Source organism: Malus sylvestris, chromosome 3 (assembly GCF_916048215.2).
Source record: "Malus sylvestris chromosome 3, drMalSylv7.2, whole genome shotgun sequence".
Classification (NCBI taxonomy): domain Eukaryota; kingdom Viridiplantae; phylum Streptophyta; class Magnoliopsida; order Rosales; family Rosaceae; genus Malus; species Malus sylvestris.
In genome coordinates, this window is record NC_062262.1 from 34965552 (window position 1) to 34986723 (window position 21172).

The window sequence follows — 21172 nt, forward strand, 5'->3', positions numbered from 1 at the left end:
TCCATAGAATTTCATATGCGAAAATCCAATAATTCATAACCTTTCGTAAAACGTAAATTCAATAAATCATAAATATTTTGTAAAAGCAATTTAAATAAATCATAAATTCTTCGTAAACCATAAATATAGAAATCCGTAAAACATAATATAAAACATATTCAATTCATGAAATATGAAATACATGCAAGCCTAATATTTTATAAAATAAAATAAAAACATGCAATTTAAGAAGGGGTCCACTCACAAGTATTTTGCTATCGGAGAGCCGCTCAAACTAGGGAGGCTTGGGTCACTTCCAACCGATGCACCTAAACACAAATGAAGATCATTTAATATAACTTTACTAAAACGATATAATTTAGGAAAACGGACAGCGGATTCAGATTTGGCATGTGCCGAGATGGGTCTCCAGAAAAGTCGTCAGCGCTGCAATGAACGGCGGTAGAGCACATTACCTCCAGCGGAGGCGCGTGTGCTCCACGTGCCAACCATGACAGCCCCCACACGCCGACCCTAAATTAGGGAATTAGGTCTAGGTCGGATCTAGGTTTGGGTTGCTGGGTTGGCCGAGGTTACTAGGTTGGATTTGGGTTAAGGTTAATAGGTTGGGCCGGTTACATGGCCTAAAGGTTTGGGCCGATTATTGGGTTGCGGGGGGTCCGGTCCGGTTTCGAGCCATGGGTCAGCCAATTTCTGCGAAGGAGAACACTAGAGTTTGTAGGAGGAGGCCGGATAGCTTCAAAAGGCTATAACAGTTTCATTTCTAAGCCAAATTCAAAAATTTAAAAGCCAAAGTGAAGATACGAAGGTAAGGAACAAAATTATACCAAGATGAGGTTGAGTCGAGGTCGGGATAAGTCGGAAAAAGCCTACAAAGGTCGGGTTCCTCGCCGAAAAACTGAAGAGTGTTTTCCCCAAGTGGTTTATGTGTCCAAACACCATTAAGTTGTCTAAAAAACAACCTTATCGTAGTTCTAAACATGATTTATGAAGATTTAGAGGGATTTTTGAACTTACCTCATCGGGGACGGTGAGAACTTGCCAGATTAGGTTTTTGCACAATTAAGGTACTATGCAGCGAAGGAGAGAGCGAAAACGATGGATTTCTCCCCGTTTTGGGTTCGTAGGACTCGCAGGGTGGTTATGTCGCCGAAGGAAACTCGCCAGTGATGGTGGTCTCGATGGTTAGTTCTCGGAGATGGAGGGATAAGGAAGAGAGGGAGAGAGTTTCATGGGGAGAGACAAGGAGATAAAGAATGAGAGTTCTAGAGAGAGATCATGGGAGGGGCAGAAAAAAGGGCACCCCATAAATGGGGAACAATCTTGCCACGTGTTAGCCAAGGAGAGGCTCCAAAGTGGAGAAATATCTCAACTTGTGAAATTACCAAAATGCCCTTGACGTTCAAAAATTCGTAGAAGCTTTGTTTTAGCTCCGAATTCGATTTTGTTCGTGTCTACACGTTCGTATCGACGAGTGCTATGGAAATAAAATATTTTACATGTCAACGGACAAAAGCCAATGAAAATCAACCTTTCCACCATTAGGAGTATTTTTGTAATTTTAACTAATTAAAATGGGTCGTTAATTATGGATGTGTCGGTGATCATATTTTTGTTTTCAGGTATAGTTAGCTACCACCTAAATTGACTAATTATGAATATGTTATTTGGTGTGGAAGTTTGGAATAGATAATTACTAGATAATACGCATGATAAACATGGCACTAATTCAATTAAGCATTACTCCTCCAGCCATTTATATAACGTGGTGATTTTGAGAGCATATGAAGAAATGCTTTTAGGCATGTTTGGAGGAAAAGAGGCAGAAAATTAGTTCACCGTATATAAAACGTACGTGGAACTGATTGGAGAATTTCGATTTAATACTACTTTTTCCTTTAGAAAATTTATAGACTCCTTTGTAGGAGAAGAATTTACATGAAACGAGTTTACCGTCACGTGAAGTCTCTTATTCAATAATACATTGTAATGTGCAAGTTTTTTTCCACACAACAATGTGTTATAGGATCGAGATGTCACGTGACAGTGAACTTGTTTCATGAAATTTGCTCTCCCTTTACGAGGCCCATCATTAAAAACAGCAAAAAATAAAAGATAAATATAATCCTTTTGTGCGTTAAGTCCTTAATGAAGATGATGTATTCTCAAATCTCGGAAGTCGGGGTCATTTTGGTTCTGGTCCCCAATCAACTTAATTGTTAGAATGAAGCTTGATTTGTTTAAATAGTATGATCGATGTCCCTTGCATCATTTAAGAGATTTAACTAATGTATTTATGCATAAAAAATTCCACAAATTATGAAATTTAAATAAATTCAAATAATATTTTACAATATAACAATTACTTAGAAATCAATAATAAAGTAATATTGTTTTTCACACATAGTAATTATTAATATAGTTTAAGAAATAAGCATTGATATATTTTAAAACATAAAATAAATACATATAATTAGCATGGGTACATTCACAAAAAAAATATGGGTACATATTAAAATTCAAAATCATGGGTACAAATTAAAACTAACAATAATATTGGTATAAATTAAAAAAAAAGTTAGAAATTATTAATAGAAATATATGAAAAAAATAATAATAAAAAAGATATCTTTGAAAATGATTAAGAAGTTTTTCATTAAAATTGACATATAATGATTTGCAAATAATTTAATATTCAAATAAAGACATCGAGAATGATTAAGAAGTTTCTTCATTTTAAAAAAGAATAAGATTTCAATTCATGAAAAAAATGAAGGGCAGGAACCTATTTTATTCATAATTTTATATTGTAGGGCGGCCACATTAACGGATATTTGAGTATTCTTCAATCAACCGGGGTGGTCGTGGCCACTAACAGTGGCCCGCCACTGCTCCTTTTGATTGGAGGTAGAACTTTGAATATTTTTACAAGGCCTCTTGCAAAACGCCAAATTGGCCCTGAAAATTACCATTCTGTAGGGATCATCCGCCATAAATTTTAGGGCTTCCAAAACAGTGAGTCTGTTTTGAACCCACGCCCTTTCGGAAACCATAATCTGGCGCCTTAGACCAACTCGGCCATCTTGTAAGATTTTTGAAAAATTATTTATATACTAGTTCCCACACAATTGTTGCTTTCTAGATCTTGATGACCTTGGTTGATTAGAAATTTTTTAGTATGACGGTCATATTACCGCATAGTGTCACTAATTTGCAAGATACAACATGGGTAATCAATATGATTATAAGGTCATGAATCAACAACCATATAATTAATAAATAAATTCACATATTATAACATAAATGGGTTGTAATCGTACATAATAATGTGACAATCACTGAAAAAGATGTCAAAGACCTTGAGCTAAAATTTTGGCTGTTGCAAAGAGTATAACTAATTCATGGACCTAGAGGTAAACGCAAACTGATGCAAAAATAATAATTTAATAACTTGTATTACTCATCAGAGTTTATTTTATATCTTTTATTCACGTAAATTTCAAATCGTGTAAATATGTCGTGTTTGAAATTATCACTCCTACAGACCGTAGAGATTTTAATGATCCTACAACAAAAGAAAGCTGCATTTTCAAAAAGGGAGCAAATAGAGAGAAACCACATGCTCTACTAAGCTGTCTGTCAGTATACGCATGGGCAAAGCTACAGAGGAGCAAGGAGAGGCGGTCGTCCCTTCTCTCGCCGAAAAAGAAGCCCAGAAGCGGGTAGCCGCCCCGCTAGTCAATCAGAAAACCTGCAAACCCCCCTTGGTTCCTCTGCTGATGTACATCATCCATTGTGCGTAGGCCTTCGTTTTTTTTTTTATAAATCCCAAGTACTATTGGCATATAGCGAAGAAATAAGACGAAATATGGGCATTTTCGGTGCGAGCCGGAGCTGCGTTGCAGAAGCGGCAGTTCAAATGATTCGCGAGGAAGAAGAAGGGGGCCAGTTATTTAAGTTGAAACGCACAGTTTCATTTTTGTTGTGGCTACCAAGGAAAATACAACTGCAAGCCACTTCTGATTGTTTTCTTATTTTTTTTTAATTATTTTTTAATATTAACAAAAGATTTCAGAGCATTAATTTTATTAATCTAGAGTTTAGAGTTTTATGAAAAATAGTAACTCACTGTAAGAAGTGTACTTTTCTCATACTATCATATTCACTAAATTATTAAAATAAATTTTTTGATAATAATGTTAAATAATAAGCTTAATTAAATATAAAATTGAAGCTTCAATACAAGTATAATTTTTTAAGGTGTAAGACACTTATGTATGATACATAATCAATTTACTCAAATACGTCTAGGTTCCCGCCTAGGCGTTAGATGATATATAAATAAATTTACTCAAATCTGTCTAGGCACTAGGCTTAAGTTCGCCGGCCGTCTAGACCTAGCATCTTTTAGAACCTTTAACCTTAATTATGAATGACATTAATATTGCCTACAATTTTTTGGGACCTTTTACGGTTTTAAATTCCGCCCGTCCTCCTAACTATTTCTGGCTTCGCCACTGAGTATACGGATCGGTTGCTTCCCGGTGGCCACCACCAAAAAGCCTCCAAAATACTCCTCCATCTCGTGGGAACCACCAACATTTTTTGCCTTCACAATCACAATCCATTTCTTGGAGACTCAATATTTTGCAGACTCCACATTTCTCTTTCTACATTGGACTAATACTGAAGTGGGACACATAGTCCTCTAAGTAGGGCACGTATGTGGGGCAAGAGGTTGGAAAACGACATGTGAGGAAGCTCACAAAATTGCTTTTGAAGGTGGAGGTGGAGACGGTCGTAGGAGTATTTATTCCATAGAGAGGCAAGACAATCATCTCTTTCTAGGACTAAGGTTGTAATCATCGTCGAAGCTGGTCCTTCGGACATCCAGCCATGGTTAGGCCGGAAGGCCTGGTTCCGACGATAATTACTACCGATTATGTTCCTGCATTTCAATGGTGTGTATATTGTTTTGGCACTTTCTCGATCTTAAGTGGGAAGAAGAGAGTATTATATAAACACCAATGCTAGTGGTAGTGTGGGTTGGTTTTATATATTTCTACTAACCAATATTCAATGAAATTAATAATTTCATTGGATTAAACTAATTAATTGTCCAACATTCCGTAAGTAACAGAAACTAGGTTTCCCGTTTAACTGTTTTAATTATTAATTTCCTTAATTAATGATCTCACGCGTGTAACATCCACATTCTTCTTCTTCTTCTTTTTTCTGAATATTTTATTTTATTTAATGAAAAAAAACAAGAAAACATTTTCGTGATGTGCAAGTTCTTCTCATAAAGATAACTAAGACTTCCTCCCTGAAGTAACATGCACGTAAAAATGTTGGCTTTCAGGATCAATCATCGTACTTCTTTTTATTTCATCTTGAATAAAGTTAAACCCCCGTTTAGTTGCTATCAAACAAGTCTGATGTAAAAGTCAGTCTCAACACGACTTGATTACGTGAATAGTGGGTTCAAGCTCATCCGCTGTGATTGAGTCACAACCTCAGATAATGACATAGTCAGAAATTATTTGGTGGATGGGTTAAGCTATAATTATTACTACAAAATCAAATTTTTAATCTTTTAGTGACGAGAAATACGATCCGAGCTTCGAGGCATTTTCCTACCAGTGATCTTGTGTTCTCCTGCTTGCGTGAGATTTCCTTACGAATAATTGTAACTTAATGTCTTTCATTTCACTAGTACTCTCTTTCAGTAGGATGCTCTAAACATATTCGTGCACCATTTCTTTCGGATTGTTGACAGTTGGATATTCTCCTTATATTATGACTGACTCTTATTATTATTATTTCTTTAGCGTTTGAATATTCTTTATGATTGTTGTTTCTTACATGACTTTTCGATTACATGTTTCCTTATGTTCTTGCATATTCATATATTTATGGCTTTCGTCGCTCTCGAGTGTCGGCTAGCATGTGCCAGCCACGTGTCATTTGGGTATCTGGGTTGGGGCGTGCCATATACTATGTTTTCTAGGCTTATAGCCTTCAAAACTTTCAAGTGAATAAGATAAGGAATCATTTGTAGTATGGAAGTTTTAATTTACTAGTGTTAGATTATAATATTAGTTAAAGTGATAAGTTTATTTAATATTTATTAGTTCTTATTTTCCTTAAAAGTAGCTTTAAGATTTAAAATTTTCATTTGCTAAGTGTAAAATAGCTCAAAAACAGTAATATTTTTAAGCTTAAAAAATCAAAACTCTCCTTACGCAATAGTCTGGGGAAGCCTTGTACTTGGCTCTGCGAGTGCCCTCACAAGAGTCTAATGTTATTAAGCTTTCCAGTGTTTTTTATGGAGTCTTTTGATTTAGGTCCAGAGAACGAGAAAATTTTCATTATGAGCAGAACACGAGTGGTATACCAAGTGTTTCTATATAAGTGGTGAGAAATTTTATTTTTTAAATTATTAACTTTTTAACACATATATCCCGCCATTTGTATAATGACATGTGATGTACTACTCCGTGTTCCGATCATCCTGAAAATTCTAAACAAAGCTATTTAGGCCCAGCCAAAGAAGGTTCCTATGTGGTATAATATTCAAAGGGTTAAAATCGAAAATAAATTTTATCTGTCTTCACCACCATTTTCTCACGACAGCCTTTTTTTTAGGGAGTTTTAACAAAAAGTCTGCGGTACTGTTCACTTTAACGAAAAACCACATTTTTATACTAAAAAGTCAAACCTGGTAATATTCATTTTACCCTTTATTTTGTCCTTATCGTTAAAACTCAAAGTTTTCAAGCCCTTTTCATTAGTTTTCCCTTTTTTTTAGCCATACACTCTCCCCGACTCCTTTACTCTTTCTTTTCATCCTCTCTCTCTCATTCCCAAAAACATACATCATTGAAGCTCAAGACTATTCTGGCGAACTTGATCAATCATACCATCATTAATGTCTTCCTTTAGGTCATCCTTCTTGGCAATCTTCATACTTTTCATGGCTTCTCACTCCTCATTAGCCTTACAGTCCCAACCAGAAACACAGTTTTCAAGCATATCAGCTGCACTAGCATTGCTTCCAGGTGCTCCTTTATCTTCCTCCCCAACCCTATCTCCTGACATTTCTCCATTGTTTCCGTCTCCTGGTGGTGTGCCTCTCTCTCCATCCGAGTCTTCTCTTCTCACAAACCTGCGAATCCGAGCCCGCCTAACCCGGAGGTCAATGTTGCTCCTGAACCAGACCCTGCTCTTGTCCCTGAACCAGGCCCGGCTCTTGCTCCTGAACCAGGCCCGGCTCTTGCTCCATCAGGCTCTCCCCTAGTTTCCCATGCAGTTTCTGTCACCTCATCACTGCCTATAAATGTAATGTTCTTTCTTGGCTTGCTGGTTTGGTCTTTTGTGTAAGTGTAATGCAGATTTTTGTGGTAACGGTAGCTGGGAAGGAAAAAAAACAAAAGAAAAGAAGAGTGGTGAAGAGGTTCGATTATTGTAACTAGTGGTTTCCACTTTATGTTTGTAAACTAATTTTAGTTAGTTTTATAGAGTGGTTTAATATGATGTTAGGTAAATGCAGGGTAAACATTACTTGGCTACTCAAAGATGAGTATAAATTCTTACTCAAAACTCTTAGTATTTGAATCACAAAGCGTTGTGCATATAATAAAAACCGTTCATATAATCAATCACACTGTAAGTATTAAGGGTACAAGTGTGATACAGTTAGAAATACAGTTAGAAAGGTTGTTAGTATTTGGTTAGTGTAGTTAGGATTTCTCTTATAAAAATAGAATGTGTAATCTTCATTCAATCAGTCAATACAAATCCTATTTCTCTCTCTAATATCTTTGTGTTCATCCTTCTGTTAATCATTTCTTCTTGATTTTCCCTTCAATTCTCAAACATTGCAATGTAGTTAACATAGTATCAGAGCCACTAGGCTCACGCCATGGATTCTAGTGGTTTCTCTTGGTAGTAGTTTACATTTTTTTCCTAGTTTAGTTTCTCTTCAAATTTCCATTAAATTTTCAGTGCTTCCGTGATTGTTCTTGGGTTGATTTTTCTACGATTGTTACGATTGTTGCGATTGTTGGGTTGATTGTTCTGGTTCGGAGATTTCTCCACCGACGCCTCCACCGCCTCCAAGAATTGTAGCTCTCCACCGCTGTCCATCTTCTGGGTAAAAATCCACAAACATCCTTTGACACCAATCTTCAGTTCTTGAGGAACTGAATCTATTGCCAAATCTTGAAATAATTATCTCTTCTTGGAGAGTTCAAGGAGTGCGTTTTCACAAAGTTGGGGGTTGCTAAGTTCAAGCACCAACTGCTCCGCCGACGTCATGTTCGAGTCCCTGTTCTGCTGGGCTTCGGCAGCATTAGAGTTAGAACCGATCGGGCCTCCAAACGGTGCGCTCATCTCCATAAACTAGCAGAGACTATCCATTTCACAGCAGGAAGTTGTCAAAGCTCTCAGCTTTTGCAATTGCTTTCTCACAGTTTGCTTTCAATTTTTTTGTATAGAGAGAGGAGAGAGAGATAGAGAGTGAAGAAGACAAGTAAGTCACCATTGGAGACGACAAAGATGAAATCTTGAAGAATGGAAGTGGGTCAAGATTGAAGTTCTTATCAGGTTCTTGATTTATGGTTTTCACAGTGCATATAACCTGTTTGATTAAATGTTTCAGTAAGAAAATGTTCACTATTTTGTTTATCTTTCTTGTGAATCTTCTCTGGGATATTAATGTGATATTTGTGATATTTGGATTCAAGATTGGTCATTGCTTCAAGATCAGTATTTGTGATATTTGGATTCAAGAATATTGGTCACTGCTGGATTATGCAATGTGTATGGTGTCCAATTCTTTCTCTCTCACTAATATACTGCAGTTATATTGGATTTGATTTTTCTGCAAATCTTGATATGTTTGGTGAAATGGGCGGTGATGCATTGTTAGTAGAATGCTGGCCATTGACTTCATCATGAAACTTAGGTGGTGACTGAAGGCTAGTAGAACGCTGGAATTTAGCGTCATCATGAAACTCATAAGGTGCAGTTTTTATAGAATGTTGCATGTTGACTTCATCATAAAACTGGGGTGAAGGGTCAGAAGGTGGTCCAGGACTGGTAACTGCAACATCGCTTTGGGTTCGTGCGAGTAGGATTGCTAGTGGTATCTTTAGGGTGTTCATTGTAGAATTACTCAACAAATTTTGCAGTATCCAATTCTTGTCTCTTTGCTTCACTAATTTTCTGCAATTCTGTTGAGGAGTTTTGTGCAGTAATTTTTCCTCTCAGCCTATAATGTCGAGTCTAACCAGCTCAGTTGTTAGCATGAATCTACAATAAGTCCGGTTATACGATGAAGTTAGAAGAAGTTGTTAACGGTAAATCCCACGAAGGGAAATCCCGTGTTTTGAGTAGGTAAATCCCATGAAGGGTAATCCTACATAGATGTTGATTTTCAGTTGTTGAAATTGTGAAGGCCGATGCCATTGTTCAAAGAAGTTGTTTTTTGGTAAAATCCACAAAGGGTGATCCCGTGGTGCTATAGTTAAGGCCGATGTCACACTATAGTTTATTAATTTTCTGTTTTTTGTAAATATTAAAGGCCGAAGCCAAGATGCATGAGATTGTGGACGGTAAATCCCACGAAGGGTAAACCCTCAAGAAATTGTTATAACCGGCATGAGGGTGTGTTACAACTTTATAAGAGGCTGTTCTTTGATTCCTTTTAAGTTGGTTTGTGGACATACAGGAAGAAAAACAGATGATGCATTGCAGCATTGAATGTATGGTGGAGATTGAAGGACTTATGGTTGTAAGTGTGGATGCCTTAATAACTCTGCAGTTGTTGGTCTGTGTTCTCGACTTTGAACAATTGTGTATGCAACAAGCTGGTCCAAGTTACCTTGTTGTAGCCACTAAGATGCATTTTCAAAGCTGGCTTGGAGCAGGAAATTGAAAACTTGAAAAAGAAGCTAGCTGCTTGCACCAGCGATAATGTGAATCTTCAAGAAGAGCTTTCGGAGGCTTACAGAATCAAAGGCCAGTTGGCTGATCTGCAGAGTGCAGAGGTTGCACAGAATGTGGAAGCAGAAAAGCAGCTTAAATTTTTCCACGGCTGTGTGGCTGCAGCTTTTGCTGAACAAGATCATTCAATAATGGAAGGTGAATTGAGAAGAACTTGAGGAGCCAAAGCAAGCTCAATTTGCTGCATCTGCAGCGCGTCCATTTGTTCATATTTCAGTGTTTGCTATTTGAGACTTTGCTACAATCTCAAATTGGGATACCCCAGTTGAGATTGGGGGGGGGAGTATTAAGGGTACAAGTGTAATACAGTTAGTAAGGTTGTTAGTATTTGGTTAGAGTAGTTAGGATTTCTCTTATAAAAATAGAGTGTGTAATCTTCATTCAATCAGTCAATACAAATCCTATTTCTCTCTCTAATATCTCTGTGTTCATCCTTTTTTTAATCCTTTCTTCTTGATTTTCCCTTCAATTCCCAAACATTGCAATGTAATTAACAGTAAGGATCATCTCTGCAAAAAAAAAAAGAATTAAAAATAAGATCGTTTAGTCAATCTATTCTAGCAAATATATAGATGGTTCATAATGCTTTTACCAATTCCGTTCATCTGTTTTTATACCGTTCAATGATTAAACAACCTTAGTTTTAAATGATTTTTTGCAGAGCAAATCTTTATAAGGTGATTTATATTATGAATGATTCCGATTATAAACACGAAGTTCTATAAATTGGTAACGAACAATTTTAAGTAGGAATTCCTACTCATCATTTGAGTGGCCAAGTATTGTTGAATGCAGGTCGTGGAATTGTTAATTTTGACATGGATTGTGATTAGGATTATTGTATCCAAAAGAGTTTTTAGAAAGAAAAAAACTAAGAGTTGTAATTGTCTGCATGTATTGAAGTTCTCATGATTCATGTAATTCTCTGCCTTTTACCTTCCTCTCAAAACATAATTACTTTTCAATTATTGTTATTAATTATTAAATGGTTTTCTTACCCTTCTTTTCTTTTTATGCACAATCTTATTATTTGAGTTTCTTATTCTCATTTTATTTATTGAATTAAAATTTAAAATGACAAAAATAAACACAAGCAAAAAAATGGTGAGCGGAAATTACTTCCCCTATCATTGTAGTAAATAGTCTGGTTATATTAGAATGTTGTCAAAGATGTTGATAGTCTTGATATTGCATAAATAAAGTATCAATATGTTATTCTATTATCAGTGTTGTCGATATGCTAATAGTAAGTTGTGCTATTCGAGAAAATTACTACAATAAGGCCTCGTTTCATAGAAAGGATTAGTTTGGAATGACTATTCACTCTATTAAAGGTATTAATTTAAATGAAGAAATAAATGACAAATTCCTTATTTTGTCCAACTTGAAGGTTACTCATGAAGAATATAGTTGTTCCCTTCTTCATGAGTAATCTTCAACTTGGTCAAAATAAGAAATCCATTTCTTTCTTTAAAATAAATTTAATATGGTGAATAGTCATATCCAAGCTAATCATCTCTATCAAACAAGGTCTAACAGTGCTATCTTAGAGTTCTTCCCTTATAATTTATATCAATATTACTTGAATAAAAGACAATAATTCAGCTACAGGCAACGATTTATAACTTAACTACCCAATATTTATTGTGTGCGGATTTAAACTCAAATTGTATGACTATTTTTCCATTGATAGTAAATATGTAATTACCTACATAATTAGGATTGGTTTTAAAAATCGCAGGGGGTGGCGATGGATAGGGGGAGGGGAAATTCAGTTGTGGCACTTCAAATACTTTTCTAGGGTATACTTGCATTTCAAATACTTTTCTAGGGTATACTTGCATTTTTACTGAAAATTGGTTCTAAAAGTACTCGTATTAAAAGCACTTTCAGTGATTTTAAATATACTTACGAACGAGCCCTCATATATTGTAGGGCAGCCACATCAGTAAATATTTGAGTTTTCATGAATTACTTTGGGTGGGGGAGGGGGGAGAAGCATCACCGCTGCAGACACCCTAACAGTGGTTCGCCCCTGCTCCTTTTGATCGGAGGTAGGTTGTTCGCCTCCAACCGACAATTGTATAGGGGCGGCAGTGGGGATGGTGATGGAGAGGGGGGGGAAGAGGAAGTTGGTTGTAGCGTTAGATTTTCTTTACGGACACCCTAACAGTGGTTCGCCTCTGCTCCTTTTGATCGGAGGTAGGTTGTTCGCCTCCAACCGACAATTGTATAGGGGCGGCAGTGGGGATGGTGATGGAGAGGGGGGGGGAGAGGAAGTTGGTTGTAGCGTTAGATTTTCTTTACGGAAAGTATAAACAAAAATGTTCAATCATAATAGTTGGGTTACATGCATGCATGACATTGGTTCTTCACATACATGTAAATGCTAAAGATATGTGCAAATCTTGTTAAATCTCTAAATACTTTTACAAGGCTTCTCTTGCAATTTGGGGTGCAATTTAGGTTGGGCCAACCCAAACCCGATCATGTTCAACCCGTCCAACCCGTCCGAGTTGCACCCCTACTTGCAGGCCAAATTGCCATCCTATAGGGATCATCCACCAGAAATTTTAGGGTTTCCAAACAATGAATCTGTATTAAGCCCAAAATTTTAGGGCTTCCAACAATATGAAGCCAACTAGGCCTTCGGGTATTAAAAACAAAAGGGAAGAAAAAGAAATTGTTGAGAGTGGGATTTGAACCCACGCCCTTTCGGACCAGAACCTTAATCTGGCGCCTTAGACCAACTCGGCCATCTCAACACTTGACGAAAGAATTTTGAAAAAGTCTTTATATATAAATCCCACATAGTTGTTGCTTACCGGATCGTGAAGGCCTTGCTTGATTAGAATCTTTTGAGTATGGTGATCATATTACGTGTCACTAATTTTCATGATATGATATGACTATGAGTAGACGATATAAAGGATATGTTATGAATCTATAATATTAGGGTGAACTATCAATTTAGTCTCTGAATTATCACCTTCGTGAAAATTAGGTTTCTGAATTATTTTTTCGGTAAAATAAGTTCTTAAATTCATTAAAAACTGCTAATTTCATCCCTACTATTACATTCAAAGCTATTTTATCCAATTTTTCGTCAACTTAATTCACTTAACACACTTTGGAGTGTAATACCGTCATTTTCTTGCTTATAAGCCCTTAACATTTCATAGAGGTTGCGAATCTAACATCTAATTTACCATCCGAAGTTAACTTACACTATTTCTTATGGAAAACTACCAATTTACCCTCCAAAGTTAACTCCATACAATATTTTTTTATTGAAAACTACCAATCTACCCTCCAATGTGTATGTCATGCAAGTAACGTAACTTAAATTTACGGAAAATTGAATATAGTAGCTTCGAATATAATATTAGGTATGTAATTGGTAGATTTTTATAATTTAAGGACTGATTTTTCTAAAAAAATAGTTTAAGAACCTAATTTTTATTGAAATGATAATTTAAGGACTAAATTAGTAGTTCATCCTAATAAATCAATCACATGTTATAACATAAATGGATTGTAATCGTCCGTAATAACGTGACAATCACTGAAAAGTTGTCAAAGACATTAAGCTAAAATCTTGACTGTAAACGCAAAATGATATACAAATATTAAATAACTCATATTACTCGTCAAAAAAATTGTCAATTTGTTGCATATGTTTTATTCGAGCGAATTTCTAATCGTGTATAAATATGTCGTGTCTGAAATTATTACCGGCGCCGCTACCGCACCGTAGAGATATTAATCCAACACCAAAAGGAAGCTGCACTTTCAAAAAGGGAGCAAATAAAGAGAAACCACATGCTCTACTAAGCTGTCTGCCAGTAACTTCCAATATGCTTCCAAAATACCACAGCCCATCATTCTACTTTCTACACAGATGCTCTCTTTCTTCACCATCAATAAACCAATTATTTTACCAAATCTACCGGCGACCGGAATCAAAGCATGCTTAACGGTCAGAAAAGCAGATCCATGATCAGAATATTATACACAACAAACCCAAAGATTTTGAACCACCACAGCAACTGGAAAGGAATCAGAATCATTCAGTCATCATTGTTTGATCATAAGCTGACCCCGAGAAACCGAAGTTTGATGCGTGTGCTGAAACTTTACTTTTTACGGGAAGAATGAGGGGTATATATAATTTTTGTGCATGTGTTACACTGTAACTTACAATTAAATATGGATGATACGTATGCGTGTCCGGTTTACAATTTGCAATGTTTTAAAAGCCAGTAAACAAAGAGTACAAACTTACTCATTTGTAGTCATCACAAGTTACCAACATAGAATGCAACTATGAACTGTCGTTCAGTTACTGCTGCAAAGTCTCGTGACAAGGTTTAAAACCCTAATAACAGGTTCACGGACTCAGGCAGCAGAAAAATGTAAAGACTTTAAGGGCAAAAAGATAGACATCTCATGCTCATGCTGTACAGAAAGAAAATCACAAATCAAGCCTTGTCCTTTAGCAAAACATGCAGAGCTGTATTACCATAGCCAGCTTCCGATTATATTTGGCACTTTGTGTTCTGTCCCCACTATGTAATTATTATATAATTAACATTTGAATACAGTCATAATCAGTCTATGTGTTATAATATGAGTAGATGTCGGTTGATTTTAAAATCAACCCATGTTCGAACAGAAACTTGGGTAAGAAAGGAACGGATCTTACTGTATTTTTGTATCATCTAATTTCATAATGCACACAATCTCACTCTTTGTGAGAGTGGCGTAGCCAACTAATTAGTTGGTTACTCACCTCAAGTTAATTGTTCTTTATTATTCAAGACGTAAATTGATTATACCACGTGACGATATTCCATTATCACACAATAATATTTCTGTCCCCACCACCACTTTCTCACAACACCTTTTAAGCCTTACACTCTCCCCAAACTCCTTTACTCTTTCTTTACATCCCCTCTCTCTCATCCCCAAAAAAATACATTTATTGAAGCTCCATACTACTCTTGTGAACTTGATCAATCATACCATCATTAATGGCTTCCTTTTGGACATCATTCTTGGCAATCTTCATACTTTCCATGGCTTCTCACTCCTCACTAGCCTTACAATCCCAGCCAGAAACACAGTTTTCAAGCATATCAGCTGCACCAGCATTTCTTCCGGGTGCTCCTCTATCTTCCTCTCCAACCCTTTCTCCAACCCTTTCTGCTCCTCTATCTTCCTCTCCAACCCTTTCTCCTCTATCTTCCTCTCCAACCCTTTCTCCAACCCTTTCTGCTCCTCTATCTTCCTCTCCAACCCTTTCTCCTGATATTTCTCCGTTGTTTCCATCTCCTGGTGGTGTGCCTCTCTCTCCATCTGAGTCTTCTCTTCCCACCATCCCTGCGAGTCCGAGCCCACCGAACCCGGAGGTCAATGTTGCTCCTGGACCAGACCAGGCTCTTGCTCCATCAGGCTCTCGCCCAGTTTCCTATGCAGTTTCTGTCACTTCATCTCTGCCTATAAATGTAATGTTCTTTCTTGGCTTGCTGGCTTGGTCTTTTGTGTATGTGTAATGCAGATTTTGGGGTGAGAGATTAAATTATTGTAACTAGTGGTTTCCACTTTATGTTTGTAAACTATTTTAGTTTTATAGAGTGATTTAGTGTGAGTTGATTTTGTCATGGATTGTGATTAGGTATCTAAAAGAGTTTAAAAAAAAAAAAAAAAAGTTGTAATTTTCTGTCATGTGTATTGAAGTTCTCATGATTTAAGTCATTCTCTGCCCTTTACCTTCCTCTCAAAACATAATTACTTTTCAATTATTGTTGTTAATTATTGTTCTTAAGTAGGAATATCATTGAGAAAATGGTTTTCACATACTTCTTTATCCTTTTATGCACAATCTTATTATTTGAGCTCCTTACTTTCTCTTTTATTTATTTAATCAAATTGACAAAAATAAATTCGAGAAGAAAAAACGTGAGCAAAAATTACTTTACCTGTTATTGGAGTAAATAGTCTTGTTATACGAGAATGTTGTCAAGGATGTTGATATTCTTGATGTTGCAACATTCTAGTATAACAAGACTATTTACTTTAGTGACAGGGAAAGTAATTTCCGCTCACATTTTTTCTCCTCGAATTTATTTCTGTCAATTTGATATATCATTATGTTTTTTTTTAATTGTCGGTGTCTTCTATCTGCTATAGTAAGTAGTGCTATTTGAGAAAATATCTACAGTAAGGCCTCGTTTGATAGAAAGAATTGGCTTGGATAGGATTATTCGCTATATTTGAAATGGATGGCAAATCCACATGCCCCTTTCACACTCTCATTTCAATTTTCAGCCATTTGATCGAATGAATTGAATGTTACTCATGAAAAACAGTTGTCCCTTTTAATCCTACCATTTTCGTGAGGATTAGTAATATCTTTTCCTCATAAGTAACCTTCAACATGGACAAAATAAGAAATTTGTCATCCATTTGTTCCTCTAAAATGTCTTCAATATAGTGAATAGTCCTACTCAAGCCAATCATCTCTATCAAACGAGGGCTAATAGTGCTATCTGAGAGTTCTTCCCTTATGATTTATATCAATATTACTTGAATAAAAGACAATGATTCAGCTACATGCAATGCAATTAACACAAGAAGAATAATAACAATAATTGAAAAGTAGTTACAAAGAAAACACTTAAAGAGAGTTGCTAATTGGATTAAATTAGAGGGGAGAGCCCCCTTTATATTGACACATCTATCTAAAATGTGTACTACAAATTATACAAACTGCAAACATGTAGAACACAACATCTAGAGTGCAACAATTGTTCCATGAGACTTTGGAGACCTGTTAAACAACTTCCTCAAAAATGTCCCGGTGCATTTGTTGAGCGCAAAGGGGCTCGAATTATTCGGCGATTCTCTGGCAAAACAGTTCTTTCTTAGCTCCACATTCTCCTCTTTGACCATATCCACTGCTAAACTCAACTGTCTTATGACCTCTCTCTTCACTTCATCTTTCTGCGGCAGTTCATCCTTCTGAGTTCTGTTCTCTTCCTCGAGCCTCGCTATCGTTTCCCTCAATTTCCTCACCTCGTCTTTGCTAACCCTGCTCAATGCATTCTCTTTTGTTTCTTCATCAACTCGGGGTTCATCCTCCGATCATCAACTTCAGACTCGGAAGGCTCCTCTCAGGTTCATCACAGGTTTTCGTGTGGCTATCGAAGCTCAAATCCACAACGCTTATCGACTTCTCAGAGTAACATTTGGTTGAAGAGAATGGAGACCCTATCGTTGTCAGCAAGCGTGTTCCGGAATCAGACTTCACTTGATCATACCGCTCAGCCAAAGAACGGTGAATGTGATAGAATTCTTCCACAATGCTGATCAGCTTCGGCCGCTTTTTGTAATACATCTCAGCACATTGAGCAAATGAATCTGGTTCTTCCTGAATCAGCTTTAGCATGGCCTCTGTCTTGTGCTCTAGCTCTGCCATTGAAAAAAAATAAACATCCATCAATTTTCTCCAAAAGAAAACATCTGGTGAATTGAATAGTTCACATGAACAAATTGGTAAACGCTACAATTTCACTTAGAATTATGGACACACTGATAGATTTACATTAGGTGTTCCAGATGTGTGTTAAGTTAGTTACGACGGCGTTCCCCCTCTTGTACCCGAGCTCGGACCCTCCCTCCCCTTAAATTAGAATAGTTTAAGATACAATAGTCTTGTAAAATAGAAATAAGAAGATGCATTATGTGCCTAATAAGGTTTTTTTGGAAATAACTAGATTCAAGTGGGTCCAAAACATAAGGAAGCCATAAACATAAACAGAGCACATAAAGTCTACAGAGTAAAATCATTCTGGAAGGGTAAATAGAAAAAGCAGAATTTAACAATTTTCTGTGGAGTACAGTAACAGCAGTGAGGATCACCATTAGGACCCAGTATTGTACTGTATCTAATCATCAAAACCGTGACTTTACATATGACCTAAGAACTAGAGTCACATGATGATAAGATATAGTACATCCTCTTGGTGGGTGAAATCCAGGGTTAATTTCCCCACCCCTATCCCATCTAGTTCCTCCTAGTCTACCATTCCATCATGTGTAATGGGGTACCCCTTCACCCTGGAGAAATTTTAGTGTGATCGTTACATACTCACGCAAGGTTGTCTCTAAAATTTTGAGGGTCATGTGCGAAATTTGTAAAATTGACCCTTCTTAAGATATTTTTAAGTATTAATAAAAGTATGACGATATATTGATATTATAAAACATTCACTTAAATCAAAACAAAGCCACTTAGTACTACGGTCTAGTGGTATTCCTCTTCACTTGGAAGTGAGAGGTCTTCGGTTCAATTATCGTCAAGGACGAATTTAAACCACATTATTGTTAGCCCACTCCCCCACATCCTTAGTGTATATAATATCATTTATTATAAAAAAAATTAAAAAAAATAAAAACAAACTTTAGCACTCACTGATTGTATGTTTACAAGTGTCATTAATGAAAAGTAAAAAGATCTACAAACATAACATTCAATAAATAATCAAAAGCGGTTTTATCATAGACAACCAAACGTGAAAAAAAACTTCAAACCTCTAACTTTAAAGTTTTACTTGAATGTATAACGTTGTTATATAATAAAATTAAGAAACTTTCGTTTTTAGGGTGTTATTAAACACACAAAATATCTCATTGTACTGCAAGTTTTTATATTTAGAAAGAAAAAAAAATCTCTAATAAGGATTGCATAATGCGGTTTTAAAGTGCTAACAAATCTTCTTTTTTTTAAATATAGAACATTATTACATGATGTTAGATGGCAAAAATTTAGGATCCTATGCGACTGCACCTTTCGCTCCCCCTCAACGCCCCCTCCGCCCTCACGTGATGTTGTTCATTTGAGCTATGGTTATAACACATGTTTCTAGTTCCTAGTCTACCACTCCGTCGTGTGTAGGATCCCTCCACCTGAGAGACTTTCCTTCCCCCGTTTCATACACCTGGTTTCCTATTTCAGGTCACGGTGTATGAAACTAGAGCAGGTACATTATTCTGCCTCCATCCTGCTCTGAGCAAGGGATCAAGAGGTCCATACTAATGAAGGAGAACAAATTCACATGTCTTTGTTTTGAAAAAAAAAACCCAACTGGGTAATCAATTTCCAATGTCACCAACCATTCTCCCAACTTTATTCACTCAAATTGCATAAAAGTTTCATACTTTATATTGTCCCCCTACTCCACCACCTCAATTATTAAAAAACCAAGCACCAGACTTCGAAATTTCAGAAGTTTAGAACTATGTCAACGGTCACAAATTAATACAGATAAAAATTGGTACCAGAGAGAGTGGTTTGAAGCCATGGGGAGCTTTTGGAGATGCTGTGACTGTCGTACAACCACCAGTGTGTCATCTGCTGCATCGTCATTTCTTCTCACCTTTTTCTACCTTTCAAGTTCAAAACTTTACACACTCAAATTTCACAGCTTTCATTCACAAGAGAAATTATCTACACTCAAATGTTATACAACAGTATCTCAAACTAATCATACATAAACATAAAAACATGTGTCGTAACTTTTTCACTTAACCAGCTTGATTGATTTGGGAGAGGTTTTGTATAGATGGCTGATGAGTAGATTTTATATTATATATTTTACCCTAATCTTAGTATATTTTGGTTAATATTTTGGAAGAATTTTGATACTTTGAATTGTATTTTCAATATAGGACTTTCGGCTTCCTCTGGAGCAAAACAGGATCAAATGGACGAATTTTGGAGTAATTCCAGTTGGAGGACGTTCGTGAGTCATTTAGCTTGATCGTATCAAAATTTGGGATTATTCCACCAAGCGGTGATTTTCTGACGATGAAATAAAGAAGCAGTGCGCAGTGCTGGAAAGTGACGTTTTTGGGCTTAAATTGCGTTTTTGGAGCCCAAGATGACCTCGGATGGGTTCGTGGCCTTCTGGAAAAGTGTTCAGAATAGTCCAAACATTAAATCCAGCTATATTGGGCCAGTTTTGGAGCAGCTTATGGGCCAAAACGTGGCTGTTTAGATTTTAGACGAATTTTTATCATTTAATTTAGGGTTATGTTTTCTAGGGTTTTGGGAGGAGGCTTGGCAAATATATTGCTTAGCCGTCTACAGTTTGATATTACGCTTTATTTTATGCAATATTGGAGACAGAGAGAAGTGCTAGGATTTTGAAGATTTTCTACTTGAAGGTGTTTTCAATCCTTTTCTTAATAGATATTTCTATGATTTCAGTTATGAATATGCGGAACTAATTTCTATTGCTAGGGCGAAGCCTTGAACCTTAGCATGAATATGTGATTTTTATTTAATTTCTTATGATTGATTGCATGCGTACTTTGAATTGTTAATCACCGGGATAAAAACTATCTAATTGTCTTAATGCCTGATCACCATTAGGATCTTTAGAAAAGTAATTTGATGCAATTTTGGTCGGAAGATTCCTTGAAATTGACGCTGGCTTCTTGTGATTAATAATTGTAATTTCTCTTAAGATGAATATCACGTCTTAAGGATTGCATGGTTTTTCAAAGGATTTTCATAAAACATAATGAGTCTTTCATGTTTAGATTTGATCCGAACGTCCGGACAGGTTGCATGTTAGATATACGTTCTATGTTGGAGGTTCCAAGTAGAATATAAATTATGAAAATCTAACCTTCAAAGTGGCATGTGTAGATCATAAGTAATTGGTAAAAATTCATAGGATTGCTAGGTGATGGTGGAACCCTAGTGCTTCCTTAATTTGATTTTCTCAAAACTGTTTTCTTCCCTCTAATCCTAATATTGCAGATTGTTTATTTTAATTTATAAAATTCGTTTTTATTTTAATTAGGTTATAAAATCACTCACTTCAATTTCTATTTTACAATAATTAAATGAAATCTGATTAGTTCGAATTATTTAATAATCCCTGTGGAGATGACCTTGCGAAATCCGTTTATACTACAATAACCTTGTGATTCTTGCAAGTAAAATAGGAGATTTTTTATCGCATTCACATGAGTTGTAAAAATCCTACCAATGGCTTTTGGAGAGGTTTTGTCTGAGAGTTTGAGAGGCATAAGTTTGTATATATGAGAGCACTTTGATTTTGTGGGTTCTCTTGTATTCATTGGAATTCAA

General features: G+C 36.2%; 2 protein-coding genes, 1 non-coding gene and 1 pseudogene across 3 annotated transcripts; 2 read left to right on the forward strand and 2 right to left on the reverse strand.

Annotated features, from left to right (window-relative positions):
* The first annotated feature begins 6887 nt into the window (after positions 1–6887).
* LOC126616375 (classical arabinogalactan protein 26-like) lies at positions 6888–7404 on the forward strand (annotated as a pseudogene).
* A 5288-nt stretch (positions 7405–12692) lies between these two features.
* TRNAL-AAG (transfer RNA leucine (anticodon AAG)) lies at positions 12693–12773 on the reverse strand. Its single transcript has one exon. It is a non-coding gene; the product is annotated as a tRNA-Leu (tRNA).
* A 2154-nt stretch (positions 12774–14927) lies between these two features.
* On the forward strand, positions 14928–15779 carry LOC126616374 (classical arabinogalactan protein 26-like). The gene has a single exon (XM_050284429.1). It carries the CDS (start codon positions 15042–15044, stop codon positions 15561–15563), a length of 522 nt encoding a protein of 173 aa, XP_050140386.1. The 5' UTR covers positions 14928–15041; the 3' UTR covers positions 15564–15779.
* Positions 15780–16634: 855 nt separating this feature from the next.
* On the reverse strand, positions 16635–19455 carry LOC126616376 (protein NETWORKED 3C-like). Its single transcript, XM_050284431.1, has 2 exons — positions 19351–19455; positions 16635–17481 (listed from the first exon to the last, which is right to left on the reverse strand). Exons 1-2 carry the CDS (start codon positions 19436–19438, stop codon positions 17144–17146), a joined length of 426 nt encoding a protein of 141 aa, XP_050140388.1. The 5' UTR covers positions 19439–19455; the 3' UTR covers positions 16635–17143.
* Positions 19456–21172: the final 1717 nt, after the last annotated feature.

Excerpts from the sequence above, each read along its gene's own strand:
- LOC126616374 (XM_050284429.1), top strand. The coding sequence starts at position 15,042 with ATGGCTTCCTTTTGGACATCATTCTTGGCAATCTTCATACTTTCCATG.
- LOC126616376 (XM_050284431.1), bottom strand. The coding sequence starts at position 19,438 with ATGACGATGCAGCAGATGACACACTGGTGGTTGTACGACAGTCACAGC. Across the intron at positions 17,482-19,350 it reads GCTTCAAACCACTCTCTCTG|AGCTAGAGCACAAGACAGAG; the intron begins GTACCAATTTTT and ends TTTCAATGGCAG.